Below are 15,175 nucleotides of genomic sequence, written 5' to 3' on the forward strand. Positions count from 1 at the left end.
TCAAAGTGCTCATCTGGCCTTTACTTTCATAGGATGCCTAGACTCAAACTGCTTATTTTCAGGACTCAGGTTTGGCAAATCCCGGAGTGAGAATGGCTGTATCAGTTAGAAAACAATGTTCTTACAGAATTTATCACAGCATACATAGCCCCACCCAGTTTCAGTGTCTTTAAAAAAATTTAAAAAGTCGTATACTAAGGAAAGCCATTTCCAGGGCTTTAAGAATTGGCCCACAGCTCTGCAGTATTTCTGGATTCTTCTGCCTTTCTTGGCTTCAAGTATACTTTTACTCCTTTTCCTGCAACCTTAGATCTGTTGTCATTTTGCCACCTCATGAAGAAATTTTCAAGAGTTGTTTCTTGGGAGAATCTTATGGTTGGATAATTGTTTGAATGTAATAAGACCACATTTCCTTTTACCACATTCACACTTACCAAAAGAGTGGATGTTGAAGTGCGCCCAGAAGATGTTGATGACGAAAGGGTATTCTGCTGAGTAGATAACGTGCTGTAAGGATAAAGTGGTTGCCATTAGCCACAGTGCTATGGTTATTGCCTGACGTGGAGCTTCAGTCAAGAACTGGGGACTAGGCTAGGGACTTCCCTAGTGGTCCAGTGGTTAAGAACCCACCTGCCAATGCAGGGGACACAGGTTCAATTCCTGGACTAGGAACTAAGACCCCTCATGCCTCGGGGCAACTAAAGCTCATGCACTGCAACTACTGAAGCCCACACGCCCTAGAGCCTGTGCTCCGCAACGAGAAGCTACTGCAAGGAGAAGCCCGCACACCACAACTAGACAGTAACCCCGACTCCCAGCAACCAAAGGAAACCCATGTGCAGCAACAAAGAACCCGTGCACTGCCGTGAAGACCCAGTGCAGCCATAACAATTAACAGAGGCCAGACACAGAGAACTAATTTGTGGTTGCTGAAGAGAAAGGGATAGAATTGGAGTTTTGGGTTATCAGATGCAAACTAGTATATACAAAGAACGAACGAACAATAAGGTTCTACTGTACAGCACAGAGAACTATATTCAATATCCTGTGATAAACCATAATGCAAAAAATATAAAAAAGAACATGTATATGTATAACTGAATCACTTTTCTGTACAGAGAAATTAACACGTCATAAATTAACTATAATTCAATTAAGTAAAAAAACAACCCAGGCAAAAAAGGCAGAATATGGGACCAAACAGATCTGAGATCGTAAGGTCAACACAATAGTCAGCAAGGGGTAGTGAGCAGAGCCCAAAATAAGAATGGGTTTTGAAAAGGGAAAAAAGCCTCCTCTGTCTTTACTTCCCATAGCTTGTAGGTCATCCACTTAGATAATGTGGTCTCTGCTAGGCAGAGAGGGTAAGACAAAACCAGAGAGCTCTGTTATTACTATTCACCAACCCAAACCTCCATCCTCACCCCAAATCACCTGCTGTGTTGTGTGGTGGTAGTATTTGGAATCTCCTCATTGTGGCTCAAGCCACCCAAGGAGGATGAGTGCTGATTGGTTGTTGTCAGTAAGGAAGCTGCAGATACCGTTTCACTGAGAGGGGGGATGCCAGAAGTGGAAGGTGAGTCAGATTTCACTGCAGAGCCCGTAGCACCTGGAAATAAAGAAAGGAATTCACATCATCAGAGGAAGTTAAGAGGTGACGACAGTCCTAGGCTGTCCTGAAGATAAGAGTGTGAGTGTGTAAGATATTTAGTAATGGACCAGTAGCATTTAGGTGCAATCTTTTTTTTTTTTTTTAATTCCAAGCATTTCACAGAACCAACCAATGAAGGAAACCAACAGAGAACCTGAAACTTAGGAAGGTTTGAGATTAAACAGCAAGGTAGAAAAAAAATCAAGCTAAGAATAAAACCAATAGTTTTGATCACTGAGGCAGGGGTCTTTTCATGACAATCTACAACATGCAAAAATATTGGAAGGGGAGTAAAAACACTGTAATTTAGAGGAAAAAGCCTGGAGGACCCTTACCTTCAACAGATTGCGTGGTCTGTAACTGCGTGGCCTGCACAGAACTGAAGCCATTCTGGTAAGAAACAGACAAACAAGAATAGATTGTTAGTACACCGACTCAGTTTAATTTCTGCCAACCAATTTCTTTCAGAGAAATTCTGCAAGTTAACAGAAGGATTAACATAATGTACACAACCCAAAGGAAAAACAACAAAAATTTAAAAACATGAATGGATAAGCAAGCTGTGGTACATATACACAATGGAGTATTACTCAGCCATTAGAAAGAATACATTTGAATCAGTTGTAATGAGATGGATGAAACTGGAACCTATTATACAGAGTGAAGTAATCCAGAAAGAAAAACACCAATACAGTATACTAACGCATATATATGGAATTTAGAAAGATGGTAACAATAACCCTGTGTATGAGACAGCAAAAGAGTCACTGATGTATAGATCAGTCTTATGGACTCTGTGGGAGAGGGAGAGGGTGGGGAGATTTGGGAGAATAACACTGAAACATGTATAATATCATGTATGAAACCAGTCGCCAGTCCAGGTTCGATGCACAGTACTGGATGCTTGGGGCTGGTGCACTGGGACGACCCAGAGGGAGGGTAGGGGAGGGAGGAGGGTTCAGGATGGGGAACGCGGGTATACCTGTGGTGGATTCATTTCGATATTTGGCAAAACTAATACAATATTGTAAAGTTTAAAAATAAAGTAAAATTTAAAAAATAAATAAAAAATAAATTGCTATAACCTCTTTGGAAAAAAAAAAAAAACAATAAAAGATATACCGACCCTGTGTGACCCAGGGCAATAAGAGGCAATGCCCAAACTGCTGAAGAGATCCCGAACCCCAAACAGATAAAGTGAAAGTGAAGTCGCTCAGTCGTGTCCGACTCTTTGTGACCCGTGGACTGTAGCCCACCAAGTTCCTCTGTCCATGGGATTCTCCAAGCAAGAATACTGGAGTGGGTTGCCAAAATCCAATGATCCCTCGGGGAGGATGTGGGAGTAAGACAGTTCAGCCAAACCACTTATTCTGCTGGCTGCATCTGACAGTCACTCCACATTTCCTCTGGCATATGCTGTCCCCCTCACCAAGCCAAGACATAGCAAGGTGAGGTCTACTGATATGCACTCAGAAGTCTAGCAATCAGATTTTCCAAGAAAATAGGTACTGGAGACTGATTCTACTAGAGAGAATGAATCTTTAGTGCAAAGAGAATGATCTTCTAGCTCTGAGTCTCCAGGATTAGTGCACAGAACTTTTTTTTATTTCACCAACCACAAAAATGAGGTTAAGCTTCATAATCAGCATTTCAGAGATATCTTAGCACCATCTGTCAAGAAGTATAACACTAATATTTAAGAGACTTTAAGAGACTTTGTCTGCTACTCTCCCAACCAATGCCCAGGGGCTAGTGAAGCCAATACCTTTGCCTGAGTCAAGTCCTTTTGGGGTGATGAAGAGATGGAGCTGGGGTACCGCCGAGTCTGTGTGGATCTCTGTTCATATAGAGGGCCCTGAGCATTATTTTGGGAGGTATAGGTTGTCGACTGAATTGGGCCACTCTGATAACCGGACTCCTGACTCTGGTTAGATGAAATTGTGGATGAAGATTCACTGTGGGGAATGGAGAAGGAAAATCTCAAGAGAAACGAATAGAACAGATCCACTGATACTAAAACAGTGGAGTAAGTTACTCTAGTAACTTACTAGAGTTGATTACAATCAACTTATAATCAAATTGATTATAATCAAAAAGACAAACTTCAAGAACAAATAAAAGATACTGCAACAATTTTCTCCTGACAACAGTAGGAATTTCCACATCCTATAAAGCCAGGTATCTAAGCTAAGAATCGAGCTTAAAAACATTTTCAACTCTTAAAGGAAGAGAGAATTTTCTTGTGTCCCTACATTCTGCTGTTATTAGAAAAAGAGGCTAAAAGTCAGTAGAAAGGATACACTATTCTTGGTCCCTTTCATATAATCGTAACAAGAACCCTAAGCACAGGAAAAATCACCTTTTGCTCACTTTAAGGAATTCTGAGTTCCTGGCTCTCTCAAAAAACCCAAGAGTAAAATTCTCTTGAGAAGAACTTTAAAAATACTCACATGCATTAACAACAATTATGATTCAATAGAGCTAGGCTGGGGCAAGACATCTCTACTTTTAAATTCTAAGGACTTAAAAAAAAAAAAAAACTAAACCCACCTATTACTCCCGAATTCCAGGATTTTCTATTGCCTAAGATAGACTTCCCTGATATCTATTCATAGGAAAGGTTCTACAGGAAAGGTTTCTTTTAATTCTGTAGTACTAATTTTACCTCCTTCCTAGGAGTTCAAAGTTACAACCTTCATAGGCTTTAAATCCACAGAAAAGGTCTCAAAGTGTCAAAAGCACTGCCAATGTACTTTAAAGGGGGGGTACACATCTCTAGGAACTGTGCCTGGACATTCTGTAAGTACCCAAAGGATATATTCTATCTGTTTGGTTATGGAAAAACCTAGTAACAAAAGTGCTCAACAAACTGCTACAAGTGGCTGCTTTTCCTTCAATCAGAGCCTTGGCTGTCCAGAGTTCTAGGAATCAACAAGAGACTTACAAAAAGTTGGAAAAGTCTAAAAGAAGTCTATGACAGCTGTTTCCTCTACCTGGCCGTGCTGGTATAGAGGCTACTTGGAGCCTGGCTTGAAGAGGCGCTCGTGGTGGGGGTGGACTCATAATCAGAAAGGACAGGCTCTGACCCAAACTGCAATGCCCCAAACTGCAGGTTTAGCCCTGAGATATCTGCTGAGCCAGGCATCTCCACAGCCAGAGCAGGAATCTGTAGAGAAGATAAAGAAATGGTTTACTATAACCTTATTGTAAGACTGATAGCAAACTTCCACATCAGACTTCTAAACTACATCCTTACAATCTCAATTCTCAAATCCCACACCCCTTTGCCCTAAAATAATATCTTTCGAAAAGTTCAAATACCTTAGAAGTCAAGGAGGCTTTTTTCTTCTGCTGTTTCAGTTTTTGCTGAGCCGGCTGAGGGCTGGAGGATTGGTTGTCTGAAGACCCAGGAGACATTTGTGGAGCCGAGGTGGATTTGCTTGGCAGAGGAGAAGATGGGGGTGGAGGTGCGGCTGTGGAGGTAGCCACAGCAGGTGGCTTCTCCTGAAGGAACACCTCCATCATGGTTGAAGATGGGGTGAAAGCCTGGCGCTTTGTAAAGGGGCTGTGCACTGTTGAATCATTTGGGGTCTTCAAATCTGCATGAGGAGATCCAATATGTATGAGGCCAGAGGTCCTCATTGACCTCAAGAAAATACTATTATTCTGTGACAACCATTGGATTATATCAAATCAACTACACTGCCTTTGTAAGAAAGCAATCTAGAAATGGCCCATATTCAGAGAATAAGGTCCTAAAACGGCAAAGTTCATAAACTCTTCCAAAGGCAACACACTGTTTTCAAATACTGAAGATAAATCCAGGAAAAATCCAAAACATCCTCACGTCAACAGAAGACTGCAAATGTGTACAGGGTTAAATTTGATGAAAGAGATATACAGCCTCAACTTATATATTTATTTATTATTCCCCAGCTTTCTGAACTGAGCCTTTCTGACAAGGGGAAATCAGTGTGGGAACTACTCCTGCCAGCCTCTTGGCAGTAATCCTCCAACCCTTAAAGAATTCAGTCATTTTCCATCTTTCTCACCATACTGCACCAGCGATGGGGATTGTGTGGTAGAGCCCATGTCCCAAGAGGAGGTGGTGGTGGTTCCAGATTGAGAATGCTGAGCTGCCAACTGAGCCAGGGCCTGAGCAGTCTTGAATTGCTCCAAGAACTGAGAGCCTGTGGTGCTGCCGCCTTTAGCTTCACCAACATCACCAAATCCTTTCCCTAACATGCTCACCTGTAGATCAACACAGTGATTAGAGAAATCCACAGCCAAATAACCTTGTTCAGCTACTCAAAAAGACACTCATCTGGGTTAAGAGTCAGTATAGATATAAAGAATGTCACTAAATGGAATAGTCTATTACAGCGTAAAGTCTGGACTGAGACTGTCTAGACTTAAATCCTGGTTAAGTAATTGTGGAAAAATGACTTGTAGTTAATCTGTACCTCATTTTCCTCATCTGAAAATAAAAGTAGTATCTCATAAAGGTGTAGGAGGATTAAACAAATATATAAAAAGCATTTAATATGTGCATGATACATAGAAAGCACTCAAAAAAATTTAAGAGCCATTAAAATTTATACCATTGCCATCACCCTTCCCTCCCTCCTCCTCAGAGACTTCTTTTTCTTCTTTGGCCATGCCAGGTCTTAGCTGCCTAACAAGGGATCTTTAGTTGTGGCATATAGGATCTAGTTCTGAACAAGGATTAAACCCGGGCCCCTTGCACTGGGAGCGTGGAGTCAGCCACTGGGTCACCATGGGAGTCCCCAGGAATTTTTTTAATGACAGGAGGAGGGGTCTCTCCCCATTTTGAATTTTTAAATCAACTGATAACTGATTACTAAGATAACATGAAGATAACATAAACTTTCACTTCAGTCATTAATGTCTTTGGGCCTTCCACTGAAAAGCTCAAAGGGAACAAAAACAACTAACTGGAGCTTCTCCTCAATGCTTCTAGTAACTAGCAGAGACAAAAGAGCGAGATTAGGGGCCAGCCCAGCTTCTGCACTAGACAATCGTGATGATAAGAGAAAAATTTACTCTCGCTGCTTCTGGGGGATCCCCAACACCAAGTAAAACTACCACCCTAGACCAGAAAATTAACCATTCTAAAGAAACTCTAAGGAGATTTAGTCTAGTCTTTCTTAGGTTCTTATTTAACCACATCATGATTTTCATCATTAAGCAGCACTTACACAAAATCAATCTGCCCAACTCAAGGTAAGACTTTTTCTTTCCACTTCAGTCTGAATTTCAAGATTATACAAATAAAAACAAAAACAGCCAAAATCTAGTTGAAAGTACAGGACTGTAACAGAGAAATGATCCCACACAGCAATGATTACCAAACACTGCAAGCATGAAACATTAAAGACAAAGAAAATTACTTAATATTCACATATTGTGATAATAAGGGCTCCTATATTACTTACATCCATTAAATTTTTAGGGAAATTAATCCTGTAATTTATTCTGAAAGGAAAAGAACTACATTAAATAGCACCCTAATTAACACAGGTAAAAAGAAGGAACTTATGTTTAACACATCACACGACACACATTAAATAGAATGTCAGGGTAAACTGGAAATATACTGACATTTTTATTTTTGATGAGAATTTGGATTTGGGTATAAATCCTAATGGAGAAGGCAATGACACCCCACTCCAGTACTGTTGCTTGGAAAATCCCATGCCTGTCAGGCTGCAATCCATGGGGTCGCTAAGAGTCAGACACGACTGAGCGACTTCACTTTCATTTTTCACTTTCATGCACTGGAGAAGGAAATGGCAACCCACTCCAGTGTTCTTGCCTAGAGAATCCCAGGGACAGGGGAGCCTGGTGGGCTGCCGTCTATGGGGTCGCACAGAGTCGGAAACGACTGAAGTGACTTAGCACAGCATAAATCCTCAATTCCAGGCTTTAATGGTAATTTAAAGTGACACAAAGCACTTAACCCTTTTCAAATCATCTATATTAGGGGTTGGCAGTTATTTTCTGATCATCTTTGTTCCATTTTCTTTCTTTCTTTTTGGTCCCAACACTTCTCTCCCTTTCTCTTCTCTTCTACCTTTTCTCACCTGTCACCATTCATATATGGCAGAATATTAACCACCAAATTACCATTAACACATGAAATTATTTTAGGATAACGGTTAAAAACTAAAAAAACTTCTGGATTAGAGGCTGACTCAGCAATTTTCTAGTTGAAGCAATTACTATTAACATAATCTTACTACTAGAAAAATCAAAGTATATGCATATACATTGTCTCTTACCTCTTGACAACCACCAAAAAGTAAACAGACAGGAAAGTAAAAGAAAGAAAAAGCAGTACTTTTAGGATTTACTGACCATAAGTTAGTCCTTGTATCGTCTTTGTTTATTTAGCCTTTCCCGTAATTGATGACCTTGAATTTTTAAAAAATAATTCTGAATCAACAAGTCATTTGTTGTTAAGTGCTCCAGGTTAACAACTAATACCACCACAGCCACCACATTTGTATCACTTTTACTCATAATCTTATCTATCTTCCTGAAGCCCTGTAAGATAGGCACAGCAAGCACCCTTATCCCCACTTACGGAGAAAGGGAGAAACAGTTATTATATGGGCAGATTCAGGAAGACCTCAAGTTTTTAGAAGCCTAGCTCAGAAATGTACGATTTAAATACATACATATGGTAATTGTGCTCTATCAAAAAACAGGGAAGTGCTACTACCTCTCAACATTTAATTACTATTACTAATTAGTATTAGCGTTAAAATTGTCATTGATTTTCTCTCTTCAAGAATAATAGAAAATAAGGACTTCCCTGGTGGCCCAGTGGCTAAGACCCCACATTTCTAATGTGGGGGCAGGGAGAGAGGACTGGGTTCAACCTCTGGTCAGGAAACTAGGCCCTGGATGCCACAATTAAAGATCCTGCAGGCCACAACAAAGATCTAAGATCCCACGTGCCACAACTAAGACCCAGGACGGCCAAATAATTTTTTCCCCAAAAAATTACATTCCCCCCGCCCTACAAAAAAAATACATTGTTCTGCACCATAAGTACTCAGTAAATGGTGTCAGGGCTTCCCAGGTGGCACAGTGGTAAAGAATCCACCTGCCAGTGCAGGCGATATGGGTTTCATCTCTGGGTCAGGAAGATCCCCTGGAGTAGGAAATGGCAACCCACTTCAGTATTCTTATTTAGAAAATTCCCTGGACAGAGGAGATTGGTGGGATCCATGGGGTTACAAAGAGTCAGACACAGTGAGCAACGGACCACAAATAAAATGTTTATTCATTTTTATAAGATGATTTGGTCTGTCCAGACCTAAATCCTCTCCTAGAGCTATCCCCTATTACCCAAATCAACATTTCTACACTCAAGTCTGCTTAGGAAGACAAAAGATGCTTTTTACCTTGCCCCAAACCTTTCAGGTGTCACTGAAAGGAATTACTGTATTTGTACGTATGTGCTGGGGTTGCAGAAAACTTTAAGATATACCTTGTTTCCTACTTACCATACTGTGATGAGAAAACGTGTTCCCTGAAGCAGGCTGTGATATGGCACTCTGCTTCGAGTTACTGAACACCAGAGGCTGGGCAAGAGAAGGAGCCTGAGAGGGATCCAGATTAGATGAATCATTCTCCATGGAAGATGGTGTCTTTCCCAACAGAACAGCAAGGTCAATTCTAGTGGAGAGAGAAAGTTTGATGAATAATGACAGAACATTCTTATCTCCAATACCCGACTTAGATTAAGGATAGATCAAAAGGAAGTCACTCCCCAGAAACACAAAGCCCTAAAATGCTGAACTCATCAAAAACAACAGATGTATAAGAGTCACAATAGTATCCAGATGTATTCCAATAGAGCTGACATCCTTAATGTTGTTTACAATTTTAATTTTAGTGAAATTTTTTAACTTAATGAAATGTCAAATGTTAGTTTTAATACAGCAGCTCCATAACTGGCCCCAAAATTCCTAACTTTTACCCATGATTTTAATACTGAATACCTGTCATGACCAATATCTAAGACCACAAATAGAATGCTGGCATCCTCAAGTGGCTTTAGAACAGAAGGATTTAGGCAATTTTTCCCCCAGTTTTTAAAAAATTCCAAAAGTCACCTGTGGTATAATAAAGTATATACTAGTATATACTTTATATATCCAAGTATATCCAAGTATATACTATATACTTGGAAAAATTTCCTTAGTAAGAGGGATATCTTTTATTTTTCATAATTGGTCCCTTTCAACCACAGTTTAAGATAATAGTTACTCAGGGAGGGGGAACCCCACACACATAGTTTTGAGAAGGTGGCTGGTCACCAAAAACACCAAGAAAGTGAATGAGAGTTGGAACTTTCAACCCTACTACACTCCACCCACCTCTAGGAAAGGAAAGGGAATTAGAGATTGAATTCAATCACCGATGACTTCATCAATCATGTATATGTAATGAAACTTTGATTAAAACCTCTTCAACAGTGAGATTCAGTGAGCTTCTGGGCTGGTGACCACATGTGACCCACAAGGAGGGCAGAACACCCAGAGAGGGCTTAAAAGCTCCATGCTCCAACCCCCACACCCTGGCCTGTGCCTCTCTTCCATTTGGCTGTTTTGGAATACTGGTTAAACTAATAAATCAGGAATGTCAAGCAAAAACACTTTCCTGCATCCTATCAATCATCTTAGCAAATTATTGAATCTGAAGAGGGGGCTGTGAAAACCCCCAAATTTGTAGCCAGCTGAGCAGAACTGTGTGAGTAGCCTGGGTACCTCTGAAGTAAAGGCTGTTTTAGGATACTGAGCAGTCACCTTGGGTCTGTGCTAACTCTGGAGAATTACTGTCAGAACTGAATTAAACTGCTGAACACTTAGCTGAACACAGAACCTGTGTGGGAAAAAAATCAGATATTTGGTGTCATTAAAAACAATAACAACAATTAACCTCTGGTAATGACATCCTGAACGTCCTACTCCTATCACACTTCTTATTAGGACATTCTGAGTCAGTTCAGTTCAGTCACTCAGTCGTGTCCGACTCTTTGCGATCCCTTGGACTGCAGCACACCAGGCTTCCCTGTCCATCACCAACTTCTGGAGCTAGCTCAAACTCATGTCCATTAAATCGGTGATGCCATCCAACCATCTCATCCTCTGTCGTCCCCTTCTCCTCCTGCCTTCAATCTTTCCCAGCATCAGAATCTTTCAAATGAGTCAGTTCTTTGCATCAGGTGGCCAAGGTATTGATTGGAGCTTCAGCATCAGTCCTTCCAATGAATATTCAGGGTTGATTTCCTTTAGGATTGAGTGGTTTGATCTCCTTGCAATCCAAAGGACTCTCAAGAGTCTTCTCCAACACCACAGTTCAAAAGCATCAATTCTTCAGCGCTCAGCTTTCTTTGTGGTCCAACTCTCTGACTAGATGGACTTTTGCTGGCAAGGTAATGTCTCTGCTTTTTAATATGCTGTCTAGGTTGGTCGTAACTTTTCTTCCAAGGAGCAAGCATCCTTTTCACCATCCACAGTGATGCTGGAGCCCAAGAAAATAAAGTCTGTCACTGTTTCCTCATCTATTTGCCATGAAGTGATGGGACCAGATGCCATGATTTTAGTTTTTCTGAATGTTGAGTTTTAAGTCAGCTTTTTCTCTCTCCTCTTTCACTTTTGTCAAGAGGCTCTTTAGTTCTTCTTCACTTTTTGCCATAAGAATGGTGTCATCTGCATATCTGAGGTTACTGATATTTCTCCCAGCAATCTTGATTCCAGCTTGTGCTCATCCAGCCTGGCATTTTGCATGATTTAATCTGCATATAATTTAAATAAGCAGGGTGACCGTATACAGTCTTGATGTACTCTATTCCCAATTTGGAACCAGTCTGTTGTTCTGTGTCCGGTTCTAAATGTTGCTTCTGACCTGCGTACAGATTTCTCAGGAGTCAGTTAAGGTGGTCTGGTTTTCCCATCTCTTTAAGAATTTTCCATAGTTTTTTGTGATCCACACAGTCAAAGGCTTTGGCATAGTCAGTAAAGCAGATGTTTTTCTTGAACTCTCCTGGTTTTTCTATAATCCAACAGATGTTGGGAATTTGATCTCTGGTTCTTCTGCCTTCAAGTTGGATTCTGGGCCAATAACTATCATGAAAGTGAAAGTGAAAGTCACTCAGTCATGTCCGACTCTTTGCAACCCATGGACTATACAGTCCATGGAATTCTCCAGGCCAGAATACTGGAGTGGGTAGCCTTTCCCTTCTTCAGGGGATCTTCTCAATCCAAGGATACAACACAGGTCTCCCACACTGCAGGCAGATTCTTTACCAGCTGAGCCTCAAGCGAAGCCCAAGAATACTAGAGTGGAGTAGCCTATCCATTCTCTAGTGGATCTTCCCAACCTAGGAATTGAACTGGGGTCTCCTGCATTGCAGACAGATTCTTTACCAACTGAGCTATCAGGGAAGCCCTACAGCTATCATATCCAGGTCCAGAAATAATTCAAGAGTTTTTCAGGGGATAAAAATATTCCCTGACAAGTGTTATCTCCCTCTATTGACTCCAATACTTATGTTCAAGTCCTAAAAAATTCATAAGATAGATGCTAGGGGAAAAAATGATCATCACACCCAGTTGGCTAGAACAAAGACATAATTATAAAGCAAGAGAAGAAGCTATTGAACAGTTCTGCAAATTCCGAAATAAATAAAATCTTTCCACTTTTAGCTTTTCTTAACCTGATTTACTGTAAGTTTATATTATTCTAAGTTTTAATCAGTATCTGGGATGCTGACAAGGCTAATGTGTGTGTGTGTGTATATATATATATATATATATATATATATATACATTTTCTTGATGTATGTATTAATGAAGGACTATCTGGAAGAAGTTAACTTCAAAATTATACAGATATTCATTTGGTAGATAAACTACTATCAACTCTTACAAAAATCTACCTATAAACTAAATAGGACTGTAATGTGATTTGATTCTATTATCAACACTATGGGAGTTCATGAAGGGCCAGTACCACTCCTTCCTTACAGCTCACTTAGCAGATCCCTCTGAGAAAAGATACTGACAATTCACACCACACACTTGCCTCTGACCAGCAGTGATTGTCACATTCTCCGCAGGCAGAGGCACTGAAGACACATTAGAGGCAGTGAAGATCTTGGTCTCAGAAAGCTGGAAAACAGAGGCATTAGTCACTCCTAGTGTTAGGCTAGTTACAGTCCAGAAACCTGGCAGAGGTAAGGGGAATGCAACATAAGAAAAAGGGAAAAACTCCTACAAGTGAGAACTGTTTACCCTAAGAAATCCTGAATGGACTGACTTTCAAGCCCCTTCTATCTATCTTCTGTAGATCTTATCAAAAGAGAGAGCAGAATCCATGAACCCAATAAAATCTAGTGGAGTCACATAATATGCACCCTGAACTTATAAGAAAGTGAATATGCTAGACAGAAAAATAGAGAAAGCCCCTTTATATTTTCTCACTATGCCTCCCAACTCCTACCTCAATCCGAATCATACTTTATCTTCCACTAATCCTCTCAAAGGAAGACCCCAGCCAAAATGAAGACAGAAATAAAAATAATTCTTTGCTTTTGAGCAGGAAGGGCCCAAATTCTGATGTGCTGAAGTTTGCAGGAATAATTTTAACGTGTTTTGCCTTAAAACTGACTTTATTACATCTAGTCTCTCCCCTATAAGACATTAAAATCAAGTAAGTCAATTGCAGGGAATAAATATTTCTACTATTCAAAGTTGATTTAATTTTTTTAACCATGCTGCCCAGTTTGTGGGCGCTCAGAGTTCCCCAACCAGGAATTGAACCCTGGCCCTCAGCAGTGAAAGTGTCCTAACCACTGGAACACCAAGCAATTCCCCCACAACTTTAAAAATAAGTTAAAAAAAAAAAAAAAACTTTCTGATTGAAACCTCCCCTCTAAAGACAGGAAATCCACTCCCCCCAATATATCATTCTCTGAAAGGTGGTTAAGCAGACAAGCCAAATCTTATGAAGTATTCACAAAGCAGTCTAGCTCAGCTACAATAGAAAAGAATCACACTCTGATGCTGATGCATCTGGAATTTTAAAACTCAGCCCTGAAAACCAAAACAGCTTGACACACCATTTCCTCTTACCATATTCTGTCTTGCTTGAGTAAATACAAAATACAGGAAAGTTCATCCATGATCACTATAATTCACAGCAAAGGCTTGACTGTGACCAGCCATCAGCAAAATCCCTTTACTCAGGTACTACTCCAATGAATTCACATAGCTGTTTATGTGCCACACATCTATGAGGTTTCCAAGTTTAGTCACTGCAGAACAGCCAAACCTACATTTTCATCTCAATTAAAATCATCCAAGTTGGGCTCTGAGTACAATAACAAAATGGGTTTCAGAGTCAACCAAACTTTCACCATGTACCCACCTCTAAACCAATTACAGGACCATACACCAAAGCCTGAATGTGAACCAAATAACTGCACTGCTCCAAGGAGCATCACGTGCTATCAGAAGCTGCTGCTCAATGCATTACCTGCCTGACTCCATCTCTGGTGCCCTACCCAACCACCATCGCTTCCTGGGATAAATCCGACAATCAGATATTGGACTTACACAAGTGCACTTGCCCTTTCCATAGTCTGGTTCCAGAGAGTCCTGTTCATGCCCAGTCTCCTTCATATAACATATGTGAAATGTTCTTGCTCAGAACACTATTTTGGATGTAAAAGTTTTGGGTCAGAATCTTAAGGGTGAATTTTAAGGGGTAGAATCATACCCATTTTCTATCCCTAAAACATCACTTAGGGATAGAAGGTACTGATGAGGAATAACATGGGAATACTCACATCTTCATTCCAATCTTCAGTTCCCCACTCCTCTGTTGCAGTCCTCCATGCGCCTGGGAATAAAGGAAAACACAATGAACTAACTTTAAATGCCAGTACAAAGCATGTGTAGAAAATACTAATGCATTAAATTTTTTGGCAGCCAAAAGTGTAACCAGCATTTAGTAATCAGAAAGGATTCTTGGGCTTCAGAGGGAGGAAAAGACTTTTTAGAATACCTCAGAACACCAGGGTTCTAATTAAATTTCACAGCTACTTTCAGTTTTTGTCACACAGCTGTAATAGGAAACAGTGCGAGACAGCAAGAGAGAGAAACAAAATGCAAGAGAGAGCAAGACTCCAGTAGATCCAGCACTCCAAGCAATCTCTTATAGACCTTCAGGCCTGACTCAGTGGTCTGGTCAGTGAAATGGCAGCAGATTAATTCAAGCCAAAACATGCAAACTCTATCTATTGAGTATAAGACAATACTGCCAGCAGTCTGAAGAGACGTGGCAGCAGGGGCAGAGGAACACAAATGGTTTCAACAAGACAGTCGAAGGGCAATGAAGGAAAGGCCTGAAATCCAAACAGAGCACTGACACCTATCTGCTATGGAAACTAAATTAAAAAACTCTGCTGGCTGTTATTTTCAGAAG

General features: G+C 40.5%; 1 protein-coding gene and 1 non-coding gene across 29 annotated transcripts in view; both read right to left on the reverse strand.

The window, feature by feature from the left end:
• The window catches only part of UBAP2L (ubiquitin associated protein 2 like), a 47,975-nt gene that overhangs the window by 13,588 nt on the left and 19,212 nt on the right, over positions 1 to 15,175 (reverse strand). For all 28 annotated transcript variants that reach the window (XM_070785619.1, XM_070785615.1, XM_070785618.1 and 25 more), the window contains 10 exons: positions 14,538 to 14,590; positions 12,773 to 12,858; positions 9,187 to 9,358; positions 5,704 to 5,902; positions 4,973 to 5,250; positions 4,645 to 4,817; positions 3,417 to 3,606; positions 1,987 to 2,041; positions 1,435 to 1,609; positions 435 to 507 (listed from right to left, as the gene is read on the reverse strand). In XM_070785619.1, the coding sequence (XP_070641720.1) occupies positions 435 to 507; positions 1,435 to 1,609; positions 1,987 to 2,041; positions 3,417 to 3,606; positions 4,645 to 4,817; positions 4,973 to 5,250; positions 5,704 to 5,902; positions 9,187 to 9,358; positions 12,773 to 12,858; positions 14,538 to 14,590 (1,454 nt within the window). The remainder of the gene's footprint in view (positions 1 to 434; positions 508 to 1,434; positions 1,610 to 1,986; positions 2,042 to 3,416; positions 3,607 to 4,644; positions 4,818 to 4,972; positions 5,251 to 5,703; positions 5,903 to 9,186; positions 9,359 to 12,772; positions 12,859 to 14,537; positions 14,591 to 15,175) is intronic.
• LOC139182389 (small nucleolar RNA SNORA58) lies at positions 2,984 to 3,120 on the reverse strand. The gene has a single exon (XR_011566054.1). It is a non-coding gene; the product is annotated as a small nucleolar RNA SNORA58 (small nucleolar RNA).

Source organism: Bos indicus, chromosome 3 (genome assembly GCF_029378745.1).
Source record: "Bos indicus isolate NIAB-ARS_2022 breed Sahiwal x Tharparkar chromosome 3, NIAB-ARS_B.indTharparkar_mat_pri_1.0, whole genome shotgun sequence".
NCBI classification, from domain to species: domain Eukaryota; kingdom Metazoa; phylum Chordata; class Mammalia; order Artiodactyla; family Bovidae; genus Bos; species Bos indicus.